An 18,647-nucleotide genomic window follows, 5' to 3' on the forward strand; every position below is an offset into this window, starting at 1 on the left:
CCCATAGACTGTATAAAATAATACTGAATCCCCCCTCCATTTTTCATTACCTGCACACATGTGTGCTAACAAGGAGCTTAGGAGGGAGGCATGCTAGTTGTAGGCTGTCTTAATAAACACAAAGGTCGGTTTTACTCCCCACGTCTGCAGATTTGAAGATCTAGTGGATGATTTTTATTTATCATTGATAAGTGCTAGCGCTAGTTAGCATAGCTACATAGCTACATGTCGTAGCTGTAGCTGTAGCTGTGTACCAAGACACATGTCAACATACTGACAAATAAAACAACAAGAAACACTAAATCTGTGACCAATCCTTCAGAAAAGGTCCTGCTGCCTTTCTGGCAGAGGTCGGTTTTACTCCACACATCTGCAGATTTGAAGATCTATTGGATGATTTTTATTTGTCATGGATAAGTGCTAGCGCTAGTTAGCATAGCCACATAGCTACATGTTCATAGCTGTAGCTGTAGCTGTAGCTGTGTACCAAGACACACGTCTACATACTGATAAATAAAACAACAAGAAACACTAAATCTATGACCAATCGTTCAGAAAGGTCCTGCTACAGGCGCCTCTCCGTCAGGATCAGATTCAGAGGGTTGAAGTAACGCGATCTCTGAGCAGCCGTGTATATTCAGCCAACATGTAAACATTAGATCAACGTGCTGGAGAGCCGAGGCACATCCACTTCCGGAGGGGGCGTGGTCAGAGGGAAAACAGAGTGTTCTGAGGAGGACTGAAGAAGAGGGTTTTTCAGGCATGCCAAAATCTGATTTCAAAGTGTTTTTTTGAGCATAAACTTTAAAGACATGTTTTGGGGACCTCTTAGACCAATATATATTGATGAAAAAAGCGTGATATGTCACCTTTAAGCTGGAAACACTGAAGGAGGATGCTGAAAAGTTTCAACAAAGCTTGATTGATACTGTTATTTGTTTTTGTAAATCCACTCGAATTTCCCCGACACCATCACACTGCAGTCTGAGACCACGTGGGGACAGAATCCGCCTTTTCTCTGACCAGCTGGGACCGGTCAGATCCTCAGGAGGTTAAAGGTCAGTTCCAACAGGAGGAGTGTCTCTGAATGACAGCAGTGTGAAGAGTCCTCAAAGCCCACACAGTCACATGACCAGAGGTCCAGCCTGGACTCAAACCCACAAACAGCAGCAGTGGGAGAGAGAATGTGCTATTGTGTTTGACTGTATGTGGATCTGTTCACATTCACAGCGTGCGCAGGCTGCAACATGTCAGTGTTACAATAACCAGAAGAGGAAAAGGCACAAACTGGCTCGACACAGAGGTTTGAGATGTGAAAAATATGAAATAAGCGTTTCAGTTTGAGCTCCATAAACATCCAGAAGCTGTCCCGGAGACTTGCTATCATACCCTGTTAGTGTTAACTCGTCTTAATGTCAGCAGATCAGTTTCATAGTGTGCATATTTTGGTATGCATGTCAAGAAACAAAACTGAAAACCAGCTAAAACCATCACTTCCCATCTGCCACACTTTAGCTCTTTTGCTGAATTACTTCATATTTTAAGAATCTGCAGCAGAAGAGAAGTATGTATTTCTAAAAAGCTGCAAAAGCAGAAGCAGTACTTTAGTTTGTTCTGTATCAACAATTATCCAATGAAACACACTGCGAAATGTATCAAAACTTGATAATTTTTCGAAATTCAACACAATAAATATATATAATATCCTGTATTTAATGTTAACATCAAGTAGGAATGCACAACATATATCAGTCAGATAAAATATCGACCAATTATGTTAAATTATTAGTAATTATCACAATTATACAATTATATTTGATACAAACAATCAATAAAAAGTGCTTTCCTTAGCCTTGAACAAGCCTACATATTGGGACATGGCAGGTGTCTGTCAATCAGTCAATCAATCAATCAATCAATCAATCAATCAATCTTTATTTATAAAGCGCCAAATCACAACAAATGTTTTCTGAAGACTCTTTCCAAACAGAGCAGGTCTAGACCGTACTCTATGTTCTATTATTAACAAAGACCCAACATCAAGACAGGATAAGATCCAGTCCCATCTTACAGACAGGACTCAGTCTGATCTCATCTTAATCCACCATGAGCAGAGCACTTTGCAGCATTTAGCAAGTTACAGTGGCAAGGACAAACTTCCTTTAACAGGCAGAAACCTCCAGCAGGACCAGACTCATGTTAGACACACATCTGCTGAGACCGTGTTGGAGAGAGGGATAGAGGGAGATGAAGAGAGAGAGAGAGATGATAGAATGATATGTGGTTCACTGTTACAAACAGAGAAGAAAAACAAGCAGTTACAACAAGCTAATGAGAGAGTAAAAATGGCGTCACCGGTGTGAATGTTTTCACTGTTTCAGAAAATAGCATGATTGCAACTTTCAAAACATGCTGCAAGTATTCAGAGAGGAGAAAAGTCCTGAAGTTCAACACAACAATCTGAAAAGTCCCCTGAAAAGTCGTCCTTGCAACAAAGACGTGTACGAAGCAGCAGTAGCCACACCTAGCATCATGTTAGCTCAGTGACTGTGCAGCACCTGATGATCACCTTTCTCCAGGTAGAGACCGAGGACTGCAGCAGCTAATATCTGGAACAGTATCCTGAGTCTCCTCTGCAGACTCTACCTGCCCTGTATGACGTGATCTCTACACACACTCACAGTCTGATTCCCAACAACGTCAGAGACACAAGATTCTGTGATGACTTGAGTTTGGACATAAAGTCATAACCAAGACAAGAGGCCGCTCTGTTATCAGTTGTTAACTACAGCGTCCCAGCTACTGTGCATCAGGAAGGATGTGTAACTATTAAGATGTCACTAAGAGTCGTGTTGCTTCTAGTCTCCACCATGCAAAGCTTTTACTGTGGAGCGATTCAAACATAAATTAACATAAATTTAAATTATAACTCAGTAAAGTCTGAGCGAGCACTCGGCCAGTGCGTCAGGCTGCTGGTGAGTGAAAAAAGAAACAATACGAATTCTTTCAGCAGGATGCGTGAGGCACCGGGCGGGTTAGCAGCACAGGATGTTTGCATCCTGACACTGAAACCAACGACACACATATACACACACACACACACACAAACACACACAGATTTTCTTTTGTAGGTTGGCTGATGAGTTTCTGTTTTCTGTGATTTAGTTTAAACTTTTATGTTGAAATCTTCCAAACCCTTCTTGTTCCAGCCTGTGAATGTGAATACTTCTGTTCCCGCTTCTCCTCTGTGACTTTTAATTAAATATCTATAAATTATGTACAAAATATGACACTTGATTGACATTTTTTCAGAGTTTTCTGACATTTCAAAGTCAAACAGAATAACAGAGAAGTCCATTAAATAATCTACAAATGAATGTAGAATGATCATGATATTTGACAGGAACTTATTTGAAATAAAGTGTTAATTTATTAAATTTACAGTTTAATCCTTGAGCTGATGTTGATGTTTTAAATTTGCACTTTACGTCCGACTTGGAGTGCAAAATATTGACGCTAAAATATGTGAAACATCTCACTGTTTCCTTATTAATCAATTAATATGCATTTTATTTCATTATAGGGATTTACTTGTTTGTTGTTTCTCTTATAAAGCTCTTGAAGACACATTTATTTTTTTGAAAAATGCTGGATAATTAAACTTTTTTAGATTTGAACAGAAAGTCCTCATATTTGAGAAGCTGTATGAAGACTGTGAGGTCATTTCTGTTTGAGAAATGTTAAAACAAACCCAGGAATCATTCAGCTTTTGTTCACAAATCAGACGGAAACTGACTTTCTCTGTTTTATTATTTGATCTAGAGATGGATTATTTTATAAATAATTACATATATCATGATATTAAATCAATACTGCAGCTATAATATACCTAACAGTAGATTTATTATTTATCTCACCCTCTCTGTGTGTAACAAACATGACTAACTTGTGGCTCTGCAGGGACACATGCCTGTTTGTGTAACCTGTCTGTTTACGGGGTTAAATGACACAATAACACAAAGACACCGTGCATCTCCTTCACACACACACACACACACACACACACACACACACACACACACACACACACACACACACACACACACACACACACACACACATGGATAAATCTGACCCATAAGTATTTAGATCCTCAGACTCAGGTGATGAAAAACTCTGACACACACTAAAACACACATACAGACAGTTCCACCTTTGTGACAGGAAGTAAGAGCCCTACAGCGTGTTTGTGTTTGTGTGTGTGTGTGTGTGTGTTTTTGATTGAAATGTCCTCGCGCGCTGAAAACACAAGGAAACGTTTACACTCACCTTGAACACATCTCCGTATGTGCCGCACCCGATCCTGTGGATTAACTCGTATTCATCCAGAGGGTCCAAGAAGGAGACCCCTATCCTGTCCATGATGGAGACACCTCAGGGTGCTGCTCACACACACATCACAGCTGCAGGATTTACCGCAGGAGAGGAGGAAGAAGAAGAAGAGGAGAAACACAGTCTGACTGACTGTAACTCGGTCCAGATCAGACAGGATCACAACACAGGTTAGGGTCCAAAGTAGATCAGACTAAGTGCTGGAGTGTGGACCCCGCAGACAGACTGACAGACAGAGGGAGAGCAGTTCAGTGACAGCAGTCTGACAATCTGAGCATCTGTGTGTGCAGAGTCCCGAGTGGAGCTGGAGTCCAATCACGCATGCGCAGAGACGCTGCACACTGTAAAAAATGTGAAGACGTGTTTTCACCCTGCAACCACAGCTGGAGTGTCCAGGTTCAATCTCAGAGGTTATAAAACAGTCTGAAACTAATAATTTGAACAGCCTAAGACATTCAAAACAAGGAGATAATCAGGAGCAGGGGCGTGTCCAGACTGTTTGACTGGGGTGGCCCTGCCCGGGCATCGTCTGATGAAGGGGGGGCATAGAGTCAACACATGTAAATAAATACATTATTTAACATTTCTGTCTCCACTAATCCTTTCTGCTTGAATCCTGGTGCCCACAACCTGAATGTCACATCTTATTACAACAGTGCTAACTGCTGCTAGGCTATAAATGTTATGAATTAATGTAATTTATTCAATTTGACAAAGAAAAGGGTGAAACAATGAAAAGTAATCATGTCCTGGTATTAGCAGCAGCTCCAAACCTGGGCTTACGTACCACCTACAACATCCTCAAACTTTAAATTACTCAAACTACTGCCTGATAACTTGACGTTAAGTCTGCTGTTAACATATTACTTAGTCGTGTATTTCCAGTCCAATATGATGGCTGAAGCCTGGTTTACAGTGGCGGTTCTAGACCAATTTGTCTGGGGGGGGGCCGGCTGGGGCCAAGGGTGTTGTCAGAGGGACATATTTAACCCTTACAAAAGAGACTGAGAAGGGCGAGGACCGGCTGAGAACAAACTGGCAAAATATCAGTGCATCCCTATATACTAGACATATATACTACTGTGTACTAGATCAAAATGCAGACTGACAGCAGCTGTTTGGCTGTTTACACTCAACATGAGTCCCTTAGCGCTCTAAGGGACTGGAACCAAGTGCCACACACGTGTTCCGCCTGTAACATCGGCGCGATACCGAAGCTTTTTTTAATTGTATAATATTTGTTTGGTGTGGAGGGGGGCCACAGGGGGGTCCAGGTTCAGTTTTACAGGGGCACTGGCCCCTGTTGGCCCCTCCCCAGAACCACCACAGCTGGTTTATGCAAGCAACAATGCTGGAGTGTTAGAAACTGCAGTTTCTTGAGTGTCCGCTTGAGGCTGGCAGCAGAAACACTGTAAACCACATACACAACCATTAACCAGACACTTCGACCAAGCGGGAACCTCCGGTCTCAAAATATGAAGTCCAGTTAAGTTGAACTAAAGTTCATCGAGTGTCAACTTGAAGCTGGCTGCAGAATCCCCAGAAACCACATACACACCCATTCAAAGAAGACGATCTTTACAGCAGAAATAAACATGTTTACTGCCTGGTTAAAAAAAACAGCTTTGGTCTAAATAGCTCATTTCTCTATCAGCACACACTATTCCGGGTTGAATTTTATTTTATTTTAAACCAGACTTTAAGAACAAAGCATAGCTCACATTTACAGTCTGCTTCAATATAGCTTGAGGAACTGTGCATTTTTGAGTGGTCGGATATGCATACTTAAAATGTGGCGAATCTAGTATTCATTGAGGTGATGAAGTTCTGGATATTGGACCTTTGTAACATTAGTCATGAGAAAAACTGTGCATAACCAGAATATAGTCACTAATCCTCCACCACTGCTGCTACCAGAAGTCCCGCCCCTTTTTTTTACCTGTGAGGAGAAGTGACCTCGACGACCTCAGTGGTGCTCCAGAGGTTGAACTATGTCCGGCTGAGGATGCTGCGAGTGCAGAAACAGTAAACAGCTGCTGCAGAGGACCTGGAAGAGTCGACCCCTGCTGAGGTTCACTCAGGCTGCAGGATGTTATTGCCGCTCTTCAATCCTTCAGACTGTGACCACACTTCTTTTTACAGTGTAGACACACACACACTCAGGCACACCTTCACACTCTGCTTCCATCAGATCTTTATTACTTGCAGATACAAAAACAACAACAAAAAGGTAAGTCGATGTACCTGGGCCTCCTAATGAGGCTCCGTCTCAACAGTGCATGGTCTCCTGCTCTTCTCTACGCGTCAGAAATGAGGCCCGACTCAGCTAATCCGAACACTAAAGGCCACCTACAGTAGAAAAGAACAAAGGCAACGTAAGGCAACAAAGAGCTAGCAAGAAAGAAGCTGTCGATAGAGCAGAGGTGGACAATGTTACACAGTAACTATCCTAAAATCATCACTTCCAGGCTTCATTCATGAACGTGGTCCGAATGGTCGTCTTCTCTTGTCTGTACGCTGGATTCTGGAGAAACTTTGGCTTCAAACATCCACATGTGAGTCAATCAGAAGATAATAGTCAGTGTGCAATTGGCTGCCAATTAATACACAAACTAATGAGTGTTTACAATCTATCAAACCAGGACTAGTCTTTCATTCTGGCTGTTGTTAAATAAAAACAAAATAAAAAGGTCACTCCTTCTGTTCCAAACTACGGCAGACCACGAGAGCAAACGCGCTGCAACGGCTGAAATGTCTTCTTTTATCGTCCTGAGGAGAAACGAGCTGCAACCGAAACTTAACTCCTGAAACTAAAACATCACAAGTTCATGCACGGGGGAAAACGTACACAATGCAAAGTCAAAAACACAGAAACTGAATAAATAAGCACAATGAACGTCCTCCAGGCTTGCAGGGGGTGCCGAGTGGGACTGGAAAAGGGAGAAAATATGTAACATGTAACAAAATGAGGAGTCTGGAGGTCAGATCAGGAGCGAAAAGATCGTTCTTGGTCCTGGTCGGGTGGGTTGTAAATGTTTCTGCAGTCTGTGTTGTTATCAAAAACTTAAACGCCTGGTCCCGCTCCAGCTTCCTCCTGTAATAAATAAAGCTGTCCCATTTGGCGCCCCCTACAGGCCTGGAGACTTCCACCGTGATGAATTATCTGCAGAGTTCTTGACTTTGTGTGCTGCTGATGCTTCTTAACTTACTGCAGCGTGTTTCCGTTGTTGTATTTGTGTTTCTGTATTTGCATCTCTCTGGGGTTGCAGCCCGTTCCTCCAAATCTAAATTATCTCATCGCACGTTTGCCCTTCGTGGCCATCGTACAAACCTGATATGTGGAGAGTGCAACTCAAAAGTATTGCTGGAAACATGAGACTGAACTGACACTGTAAAAAGTTTGACGAATGAAAGCGAGATGTTCCTGTTCACAGTATGAGTCTACCCCCTCCTCCTCCGGGTCTACAGAGACTTGCGCTGCCTCTTCATGAAGGACATTGAGTAGTCCCCACTCGGCGTGCTCTTCTGCCTCTTCATCTGGACCTGGGACTGCGCCGTCAGCTGCAGCTTGATGGCGCTGGAGTTCACCTTGGCGGCACACAGCAGCTCCTTCATCCCCTTCATCTTCTCGCTCTGAAACACGACCACGGGTCTGGTTAGGGAGAGGTTTGGGGAGGGGGACGCGGCCTCCTGCTGCTGCTGGGAGGAGGAGGTGGGAGAAGAGTCAGGGGAGGGGGATTTGGGTTTTCCTTCAGTGTCTCCTCCTCCTCGCAGGCCCTGAGAGGAGCGCCGGCGGCCTCCTCCATCTCCTATTTTCTTAGGCTGAGCTGCTGGAGGCAGCGAGGAGGCGGAGGGGGAGACGGGGGGAGCAGCAGAGAGAGGTGAGCCTTGCTCATCCAGCTTGGACTCCCTCCTCGGGCCTCGTCTGCGGCCCTCCCGGGGGTCGTCGCTTGACTGGTCGTCTTCGTCCTGAGACTCAGGCTCTTTGGTGATGATGGACACCTTCTGACGCACCTGAGGATCAGAACACACACGCGTCAGCTACAGAGCATCAGCGCACATACATCCTGAATTTCAAAGCCGATGGATTCCTCCCGCTCTCTCACCTGAGCTTCAAAGCGGCTCAGGGACTGGACCAGGTAGGTGGCCCAACCCACGTGGAGGACTGGTGTGGGGCTTCCCTCCTCCCACTTGCAGATGCCGTCATAGAAACGCAGCAGGTGAGCGAAACAGTCAGCGTCCTGCAGGGCCGTCAGAGCAGCCTCCTGCTTCGGCTCCTGAAACACAGGGTTCATGTGACATTTAGCTCAACGTCACCGGGTTTTCACACACTGTCTGAGTCTGCAATGTGATCTGGATCACAGACATGACAGAAAGTCAGATTTACAGAAATATGTTGTTGGTTCGAGCTTCTCTTTTCATTTGACGTCAGTTCCTTTTCTGTATTCTAGTAGTCATTGTTTAATTCTTCACATTAAAAATATCCCTTCAACTCTTCCCATCCCATTAAAGTTACTGACAATAGATCTTTTTCGCAATCTCTAAAAGTAGTATGGGAGGTCGAGCCTTCAGTCTATTGAGCCTTCTCATAAAGCTTGTGGTTAAAGCTGGATCAGGCTTGGACCAGCTCTTAGTTATGCTGCTATAGTCTTAGACTGACAAACTGGGATCCCATCTCTCTCCTCTCTCTGCCTGTCTCTTACTTTAACTCTTCCTGTCCCATTAAAGTTACTAACCATAGACCTTTCTGGAGTCCCTGAGCTCCCTTGTCTCGTAGGTTCCTCTGGATCTCTGCTGTAGACGGCCTGCTGCTGTGGACGTACCAGACTCCAGCTGCTTCAGCTACTACTATCAGTCTCACCACTATCATCTCTCTCTCTCTTCATCTCCCTCTATCCCTCTCTCCAACACGGCCTCAGCAGATGTGTGTCTAACATGAGTCTGGTCCTGCTGGAGGTTTCTGCCTGTTAAAGGAAGTTAGTCCTTGCCACTGTAACTAGCTAAATGCTGCAAAGTGCTCTGCTCATGGTGGATTAAGATGAGATCAGACTGAGTCCTGTCTGTAAGATGGGACTGGATCTTATCCTGTCTTGATGTTGGGTCTTTGTTGATAATAGAACATAGAGTACAGTCTAGACCTGCTCTGTTTGGAAAGAGTCTTGTGTGTCTATGAGGTGGTTCTCGTGATGTGTTATTCGTCTCCTGCAGGTGTTACTCACCTTGTCGGCTCCCTCTCCCCCCTCTCCTCCCTCCCCCGCACTCTCTGCAGCGGTCTCCTTCAGCAGGTTTGGGATCACATCATTTGCAATGTCAAAGAACTCCTTGTAGATCTCCTCGTCCTCACGGAAGTAGTTATATCTGCATGAGGAATAATAAACACGTGAGGCAGCATGTCGTAAACTTAACATGAATCAGGGATGTTTGACTTTGATATGTTGACCTGCAGCACGCTGAACTCTGCTGCATGATCTACAAACAGTTCACTGTTGTAAATACACACACGCACACACACACACATTCCTGTGTGTGCAGAACAATGCAGGAGCAGGAAGAGGAAGCTGCTGGACAGGGAGGGAATGTGTGCTGTGGAGCTGTGGAGGGTCGCTGCTCGTATTTTTAGCAGCTGGAGGAGAGTGTGAGGATGCAGAGCTCCAAACTTCCTGATTTCAACAACACACCCTCCAAACTCACCGGGACCAGAGGTGGGGGTTTGAACTAAACTCCAGAACAAAGTGCATGCGCATTAAAGAGTCAGATTTGATTTAATCTAACGTTGTCTCTTTGAGATGTTTTCCGACGTCGTCACAGAGAAGTCAGCCGAGCATCTGCTGCCACCTTGTGTTCAAACAGAGGAACAACACCTGAGGCTGCCTGACTCCTGATGTGTGTTTACAAAGCCATGGCCTCTCCTTCTGTCCTCTCTGACTCTCCAGAAACATAAACAAGATGATGACTAGGGTTGCAAAATTCCAGGAATTTTCAAAATTGGAAACTTTCAATGGGAATAAACGAGAATAAACCAGGAATTTTCTAAATTGAAGGTTGGCTCTTTATATGGACCTTCAATATAGTTGGGGAAAATAAATTTGAGCATAATCCTGACTAAAACAACCAGATTTCATGCAAGTACAGTTGAATATATATGCTATTCCTCCAGCACACTTCTTCCTGCAGGGCTATTGAGACCACGCCCCCTACATGCACTGTGCATTCCTTCATCACATGCACTGATGATTTCTAGAATCCTGCAGAGGCTAGGCTTGAGAAGCTTGAGGGAAGATGCTTTTTTATTTACATGTTGAATGGGACTTTTTTTTGGAGGGAGAGGGGCTCCTTTCATTTAACATTTTGAATGGAACTTAGTTGGGATTGCATTTATGTTAATTTTTTTAACGGGTTGGGTCGGGGGGATGAGTAATATTCAACTCAACATTCATGTTTTTGTTCTTCAATGAAAGAATTAATTGTTCAGTAAAATATTTAACACTTGATAAAGTTTGACTTACAAATAAATCTGTTTTAATTGTATTATTTTGGATGGATGTCTGCTTATAACAAAACAAATATTTATGCTTGGATATGATACCTTTCCATTAAATTACCCTCTATTCACAGTTAATTCCCATAGATTCCCATGGAAAGTTTCCAATTTGAAATATTTCCAAAATTCCCCAGCTTAATGTCCCGTTGAAATTTACCAGAAGCTTTCCGGAAATTTAGCTAATTCCACCCCTTTGCAACCCTAATGATGACTCACTTAAAAGTGACTCTCATGAAGAGGGGGGGCTGCACCGACGTGCACGAGAAGGTTTCGTTTGCAGTAACTAAAAATAAATCTAAGAGCGAGCACATTGAGTTTCTCTTTCTTAATGATGCTTTTCTGGTTATTGGAGGAAAACTGGAGCCAAATGTCTAAAAGTTTAAAGATCACTGGGCCGAAAAAGGGACAAAAACAGACAGACAATCATGAAAACACGCTTGCAACTCATCACAAAGATTTACATCAAGTTGACCAAAGAGTCTTCACATTTTTTACGTTTAGTCTAAGCAAAAAAAAAAGGATTTGATTTCACCGATGTGTGAAAGGGATTGTGTCTCTCATTTCATCATTTATTAGCTAATCTTCTTTGAAGGTATATTTTTAAGCTTTTCTGGCTTTATTCAGAGATGAGAGGACGGTTGACAGAGCAGTAAACTGGGAGAGAGTGGGGGCATGACCTGCAGGAAAGGGGCCGCAGGCTGGAACCGAACCTGGGCCACCCACTTTATGGGCTTGCAATTTATCCATTAAGCTAAAAGCGGCCCTGCAGTATTCTTCAGACACGACATGAAACTCATTCCTGCTTGACTCTGGATGTAAGAGTGACGGATGTATTCACGTCTAGAACTCACTCCTGCATGACCTGAGCGGCCTTGGCCCAGGCCCTCATAGCGTCCCTCACGTTCCTGTGTCTGTAGTGGAACCCAGCGAGGTACATGTAGGGGTAGATGTGCTCGTTGTTGTAGTGCTTCTGAGCCGAGTTCACAGCCTGATGGAAACACACACACACAACATGAGTACACATCACAGAAACCCTCACAGTGTCAGTGATCACAGAGAGCTCTGCAGACTCACATTGAGGTGGATCTTTAGAGGGTCCTCCTTCCCAGGGATCGGGTCCTGATCTTCAAGGTCTGCCAGAGTGCCCATAGCCATTGGGTACCTGGAGGAGAAAAGGGGACGGTTTGAAGCAGATCTTTTCAAAAGGACAGAGATATTTTATTCATATCAATGCAAAACCTCACCTGTCCAGGTCTCCTTTGTCGTAGAGCAGCCAGAGGAGTTTCTGAAAACAGACACAGATCAGGAAGAAGCATCACATCAAAACTCAGCGTTTGAATCAGGTGTTTTAAAACTCTGTGGTGCAGATCCACCTGCAGGTTTTTCTCAAATATAGGACTCTTCTTTTATTTTAAAGGGAGAAGGTCTTACAGCACCTCAGATCTTTTCTACCGGTGGATGTTTAACATGAAGAAACATCAAGAAATGCTGAGTGTATTTAGAGTTGAGTAACTTTTCCGCTTCAGTTTGAAAATAACAAAATCCACGTCTTATGTGAGCTCTGATTAACTTCAAACTCATCTCACTCAGGAGCAAAGAGTGAATAAGAAGGCCAACTTAAACCACGTTACATCAGCTTGTTCAGTTTCAGTCCGGCCCTCCGCCTCTTCCCGTAACAGCGACCCTGAAACTGAAACCTGTGGCTTCTGAACCGTACAAGTTCTAACCTGTTGGAGCTGCAGGAGCTCAGAGCTGTCCGTGTGCAGGTCCAGAGACGGGTTGATGGCGCAAACCATGAAGGCCACCTCCATGTTTCTGTCACACTTCATGTAGGAGCCCTTCAGGTACAGCCAGCTCTGAGGGACACACACACACACAAACACACACACTGTTAGTCTCTGCCACACGAGAAACCATGAGGGGAAATTCCAACGTCTGACACACTCTGATTCCTGTGGGTTTCATCGAGTCATAAAGAGCTCCACATCAAACAATGATGAACTCAGGCGTTGGAGGATATAACTCAGAAAGTTCGTCTGCAGGTTTTCCACATTAAATGAACATGAGACAGGGTTGAGGAAGTATGCAAAATATGTCATGAGTCATCGTAAAACAACAAATCCTTTCGATCTCCTGTAACAGGATCCACTCCAGCAATCTATTTAACATTTTTCTACATTATAACATTTCTTATTTCTGCACCCCATGTACAGAGGCTGTAGTCCTCATTGAAGCTGTTTCAACTTACAACAGTACGGCCCTGTAGTAGAAGAGTCCAGGTGCTGCCTGACAGTCCTGACTTGTCACCCATTGTACATCCGGCCTCACCCATTTGCTGCACGTCTTCCCCTCGCTCTCTACTCCCCACGTTTTCTCTCTCTTCAGCTGATCTATCAAATAAAGGCAAAAATGCCCCAAAAATTATAACTTACATTCTTTTTGATTGATTTTTTTTCTTACTGAATTTTAAAAGACAGTTTACACTTATATATCTAGTTCAAATTTTAGGCTATTTTATAAGTTATATACCTTTTTTTTTAAAATGATTACAGATACACTAAAAAATGTATTCACTTTATTTTTTATCTCATATTTTTTTATTAATTTATAATAGATTATTTAATTATTTATTTAGCTTTTAATTCAATCTTATTATCTTCCAGTGATTTTCATTGATTTTCTTTCAGTATTTTAATATTTGATTCTCTTTAACTTTGATTTGTTTACTTTATGTTTATTTATTTGCACAATTCATAAAATACACAAGAAAAAAAGGACAAAGATGAATAATGAACGGCACAGGAAGAGGCAGAAAAATAATCAATTAAAAAACACTAAATTGACAAAAACACAAAGACAATATTTGATAATAATATTAATAAAATTAAAACAAAAATATACTAAATTAATAATTAATATAAATACAGTTATCACAACAACAAAATCCAAAAGCAGAAAACATGAATAAGAGGTGTATGGATACGTGGATATGAGTATGTGGTCGAGCTACTGGAGGTGTAGCATCTTAGTTTCTTTAACTGGTTTAATCTTCTAGTCTTTAACTAATTCATTTTATTTTGGTGAGTTTTATTTTCCTATCTTGAGTTTTAAAATCTTATTTACCTCTAGTGTTGACTTATTAATATATCATGATAATGTTTCATCAGTTCGTCAGCAACTTATTTTATTTATATCGTATTCTCAATTGTGTTTTTGGGATGTGGGAGTTTTTGTATTTTAATTTATTCTATTCTATTATTATCATTTATTCATTTTTATGTAAAACACAGAAAAGTCCTTTACAAATAGTAAGATCTCTACAGCTGAGGTTTTGTCATGTGTGATGTTATTTGATAGGACAGCTGAAGAGACTCAGGTTTGTGGGATGACATGCAGAAGGAAGTGATGGCTGGGAATTGAATCCAAAGTTCCCTTTTCATTCTAAACTGTCCCCTTTTTACTGGACGAAGGTTTTCATCATCAGATTTCTGGACGTTAAGAGGAACACCAGCTGAGCTAAAGTTTGCAGCATCTCAGCTTTCTGAAAACAGTGCGAGAGAAACGCTGAATCTCAACATGGCACTACTCTCCTACGTATGTTTGCCTGCTCTGATCTGTTAGAAATATGTTTGTTCTACAGAGGAGGAGACCTCTGAAGATTAAAAACATTCATGAGGATCATTTAAGGAATCCTAACTTTAAAATTTGAGCTTGTTGAAGCTGCAGCTCAGCTTTCAGCTCCTCCTGATGTTCTGCAGAAGAGCATCAGCTTTGATAGAAACCTTAGAGCAGGTTAAATAAACTACACTCAAGTTCAGGCCTCCGTCTAAGATCCTCAGACTTGCAGCATTATTGTTTTATATTTGGGGATAAATATGGATATTAAATCAAAGAAGGAGAATCATGATGACATCGCTCAGCTCTTAGTCCTCACCTTCTCGCTGACTCCCGTTGCAACCGTCTGTCCACGTCTGTCCTCGTTCCCCTTCCCGTGCCACGTGACCTCCGCAGTCTCCTCACCGTTCTTCCCGAATATCACCCATGCGTGGTCCTCCGAGAGCGCCAGGTGGACGTCCTTCAGACCCAGGACCTGACAGGCCGCCACCACAGCAAACGCCACACCTGAGCTGTCCAGCTTTGTACCTGAAATCAGAGCTTGTGTTACTCTCCTGGGTGAACGTCTCCTAAAACGTGTTCTGATGTGAGTCATCGTGTCCTACCAGTGATGAGACTGAAGAGGGACTGGATGTGGGCCCGGTCCTTGAAGTAAGACCGGCTCAGACTGTTCCAGATCACGTCTGAGACCTTCTTCACGAGCTCCCTGCTGGACCCGGCAGCAGTCCTGCGGTACTGAGACAGGTCCACAGCGCCGCGGATCTGAGCCGTGAAGCGCTCGTACAGTGCAGAGATCATCCCCAGCTCCACGGTGGGGAAGCAGGAGCTGGGGCAGTCCGGCTCCAGAGGCTCGAACCGGACCCCCGGGACATTTATGGGGATCACCCGGTTCACAGCCAGGAAGTGCTCAACGAAACCCAGAACGAGGGAAAGGAGGGCGAGGTCCGGCTCGGCTTTACGGAGCTCAGCGTCGAACAGCTGGACCACACCGTCGATGCCCCGCAGAGGGAAGTGCTTCTTCTGGGATGAGTGCAGACCCATGACGACTCAGACTCTGTCCACACCTAAAGGACTACACACATGAGAGGAGGAGTTCATCTCTACATTCACACACTGATGCTTTAAATAAACAGTCAAACAACAACTTAGAACATTCTTCTTGCAGATTAGATGTGAAACCAAACACCGACTCACTGACTCAGAAATATTTTCTTTCTTTCTCATACATTTTTTTTAACTTCCTCCGCTCTTTCAGGAAGTTTCTCATGTGAAGGGGAACATTTACAGCAGCACAAAAAAACACATGTTGTACCCTTTAGGTATCTGTGTGACCGGGCTGTGTGAAGGTGAGATTGAGTCAAATAAAAACAAAGAATATATAAATAAATAAATAAATAAATAAAAACAAAGGTTAAAAAAAACATGTCAACACCTGCAACAAAGTTTATACAATTATTCTGTAATTGATCAAAATAAAAAATGCATACTAGTTTATTTATAAAAATCATAATGCATACACATGTCTTAACTTCTAATAATTCATTTACGAATTTAGTTTAAATAGTAATTATTACTTTAATTTTATTTGCTAGTTGAAATAAGTATTTGATTTTTATTTTGAAGGATTTTTGCAGTTTTATTTTATTTTCAGGGTTATGTGCATCGTCTTTCTTTATTTACTTTCATAACTTTGTTAATCTTAATGATTAGATTAAAATGTTTGATTATTATTAAAACGTTTGGTTTTATTTCCCAAATTTTATGATTACATTTTATTGGTAACATTTTTACTCCTATTATTTATCAAGCAGGTTGTATTTTTTGACATCATGCTATGAATGTTTTGAACAAATAATTTTTCATCTAATTCTTATTATTGTAAATTGTGTATTACCTCCATATCTTTGTTAATTCAGACATCTTTATTTAATATATATATATGTATATATATATGCGTGTGTGTGTGTCTGTGTATGTATGTGTATATGAATATATTATATTTTCTGCTTTGAACTTAAGTTATCTGTTTAACTGTTGACTGTTATGTACATCCAAACAGTGTTATTATTCAAGTGTGGATGATGTGTGAAGGTGGGGATGAGTAGGAATATAAAACAAAGATAAAAAAACAGAGCATGTCATCCATTACAACAAAGTTTACATGTTGAATTGATGAAAAGACTAAATATCATAATATTTAAACGTTTTTAGACATTTATGTTAATAATAAAATTTCTAATTCTAAATGCATAAAAAGACTTTTGTAATTGTATTAATTATTTGATAATAATTATTAATTGACTTTTATTTTGAAGGCCTTTTAATGCCTTTATTTATTATTTATTTTCATGACTTTGTGATACTGATATTTAAAGATGATTTTGATTATCATTACAATTATAGGGTTTTTTAAGGATTCCTATTCCTATTTTTATCAAACAGTTTTCACATTTTTAAAATATTAGGTGATTATTTTTTCATACAAATAATTCTTAATATAATTCTTATTTTTATTAACTGTGTATTACCTCCATACCTGTGTTAATTCAGGCTGCTTTATTTCAATAACACTGAATTTCTTGAGTTTAGAGCCAAAAAAATTAAGAAAACTATCTTTTTTTTAATTACAAACGTTGTATTATATCAGTAACAAACTCAGCTTTTTATGATGTACAGATTAATATGTTTTAAATATGCTAAAAGCAGTATTATTATTCAAGTTAAATAAGTGTTATACAAAGACTCACACACATGACTGAAGATGGTGCACTGCCTGAAAATAGAATAAAAACGTGTCTCTATCGATTTATAAAGCTCTTAAAACACATCGTATCCATCCTACCTTTAACCATGATGTTATATGAACACATGATTGATAAACAGGACGCTGACCCGCAGCAGAGCCGCCTGTGAGGTTGCATAATGTTGTTACATGAAGCTTCTATCAGGAGCTGTATGGCGCTTTGGTGGGCGGGGCACTCCCTCTGCAGCTACAGCTACTCACATTCAAACTACAAGCTACACAAAGAGGTGGATCCCCTTTAAACTAACAGAATGTCTCAGTGATATCACAAATAAACATAATATATGATAAGATTAAAAAAAACATCACGTCTGGAGGATTACACCGCTAGCATGTGTCAGATTATGGAGGCTAACTAGCTATCTTTACTATGATGAGTTAAAATGAGCTTCCGATTTGAGATTGATATCCACTACTTTTCTCAAACGAAGACAAAAATAAGCAGGGAAGTAAAGGACGTGATTATTCCGTTCAACGAAGCGATCAGCACTGCTTCTCTTAGCTTTGTTGAGCAGGTGGTTGAATGATGAGGAGGAGCTAGCATGCTAACAAGCTGCTAGTTCGCTAAACTCTCCACTTTGAGGATAAAACTTCTCTCCGCATTACTCCGGCGGGATAAACCTGAACAACACACCGTGACATTAAGCCACTCTACGATGTTCTGAGAGTACATTTGACTGATTTGTATGAGATAACGTACCTCTTTCCTCACTGGTTCAGCCACATGTTTTTTGTTTGTGTACCCCCTTCTTTTACCGCGCACTTCTGTCTGCCACAGACTCTATAGCAGTGCGTCACCAGCCTCTGTGAGAGCAGATCTACTATCACTGAGCGGGCAGCCGTAGAGCGCTGTGATAGGCTCTCAGTCCACTCCATGTGAATGTAGATCTGCACCACCGCGCGCACCGTTTCTTCACATGCATGCTGGGAAATGTAGTTTATAGTAAGTTATTCGTCAGCGCGCCCATAGACATATATATGTAGACGCAGCATTGGCTGGTTGGTCGTACGTCAACGTCGCCGCCATGTTGAAGGTGGCAATCTGTAAAGATGCACGCACACACAATTTTACAATGTCATTTAGCAGACGCTTTTATCCAAAGCGACGTACATACGAGAACAAGAACAACACAAGCAAAGATCTAGAGAAGAGGAATTAAGATCAGTAAGAGTAACAAAGTGCTTCAAGTCAATTTGGGTGCAGGTACTGCCAAGCAGTGTAAAGGCAATGCACAAAAGTAGATAAGGATTTTTTTTTTTTTTTTAATAAAATAAGGAACATCTACAATGAAGCAA

The 18,647-nt window shown here is 41.7% G+C and overlaps 2 protein-coding genes across 3 annotated transcripts in view; both read right to left on the reverse strand.

Annotated features, from left to right (window-relative positions):
• map4k2 (mitogen-activated protein kinase kinase kinase kinase 2) overlaps positions 1 to 4,696 on the reverse strand; it is a 39,288-nt gene extending 34,592 nt beyond the window's left edge. Inside the window, exon 1 of one of the 2 annotated variants that reach the window (XM_034677130.1) lies at positions 4,330 to 4,696. In XM_034677130.1, the coding sequence (XP_034533021.1) occupies positions 4,330 to 4,422 (93 nt within the window). In that variant the 5' untranslated portion in view covers positions 4,423 to 4,696. The remainder of the gene's footprint in view (positions 1 to 4,329) is intronic. The other variant, XM_034677131.1, reaches the window with a different exon arrangement.
• Positions 4,697 to 6,568: 1,872 nt separating this feature from the next.
• men1 (multiple endocrine neoplasia I) lies at positions 6,569 to 18,301 on the reverse strand. The gene is made up of 10 exons (XM_034676471.1): positions 18,052 to 18,301; positions 15,154 to 15,620; positions 14,868 to 15,076; positions 12,661 to 12,789; positions 12,178 to 12,218; positions 12,008 to 12,095; positions 11,785 to 11,921; positions 9,612 to 9,750; positions 8,499 to 8,669; positions 6,569 to 8,406 (listed from the first exon to the last, which is right to left on the reverse strand). The coding sequence occupies exons 2-10, from the start codon at positions 15,587 to 15,589 to the stop codon at positions 7,855 to 7,857; spliced, it is 1,902 nt and encodes a 633-aa protein (XP_034532362.1). The 5' UTR covers positions 15,590 to 15,620; positions 18,052 to 18,301; the 3' UTR covers positions 6,569 to 7,854.
• Between the last annotated feature and the right edge of the window lie 346 nt (positions 18,302 to 18,647).

Source organism: Notolabrus celidotus, chromosome 23, assembly GCF_009762535.1.
Source record: "Notolabrus celidotus isolate fNotCel1 chromosome 23, fNotCel1.pri, whole genome shotgun sequence".
Lineage (NCBI taxonomy): Eukaryota > Metazoa > Chordata > Actinopteri > Labriformes > Labridae > Notolabrus > Notolabrus celidotus.

Excerpts from the sequence above, each read along its gene's own strand:
- men1 (XM_034676471.1), bottom strand. The coding sequence starts at position 15,589 with ATGGGTCTGCACTCATCCCAGAAGAAGCACTTCCCTCTGCGGGGCATC. Across the intron at positions 12,790-14,867 it reads CAACGGGAGTCAGCGAGAAG|AGCTGGCTGTACCTGAAGGG; the intron begins GTGAGGACTAAG and ends TGTGTCCCTCAG. Across the intron at positions 12,096-12,177 it reads GACAAAGGAGACCTGGACAG|GTACCCAATGGCTATGGGCA; the intron begins GTGAGGTTTTGC and ends TTTCTCCTCCAG.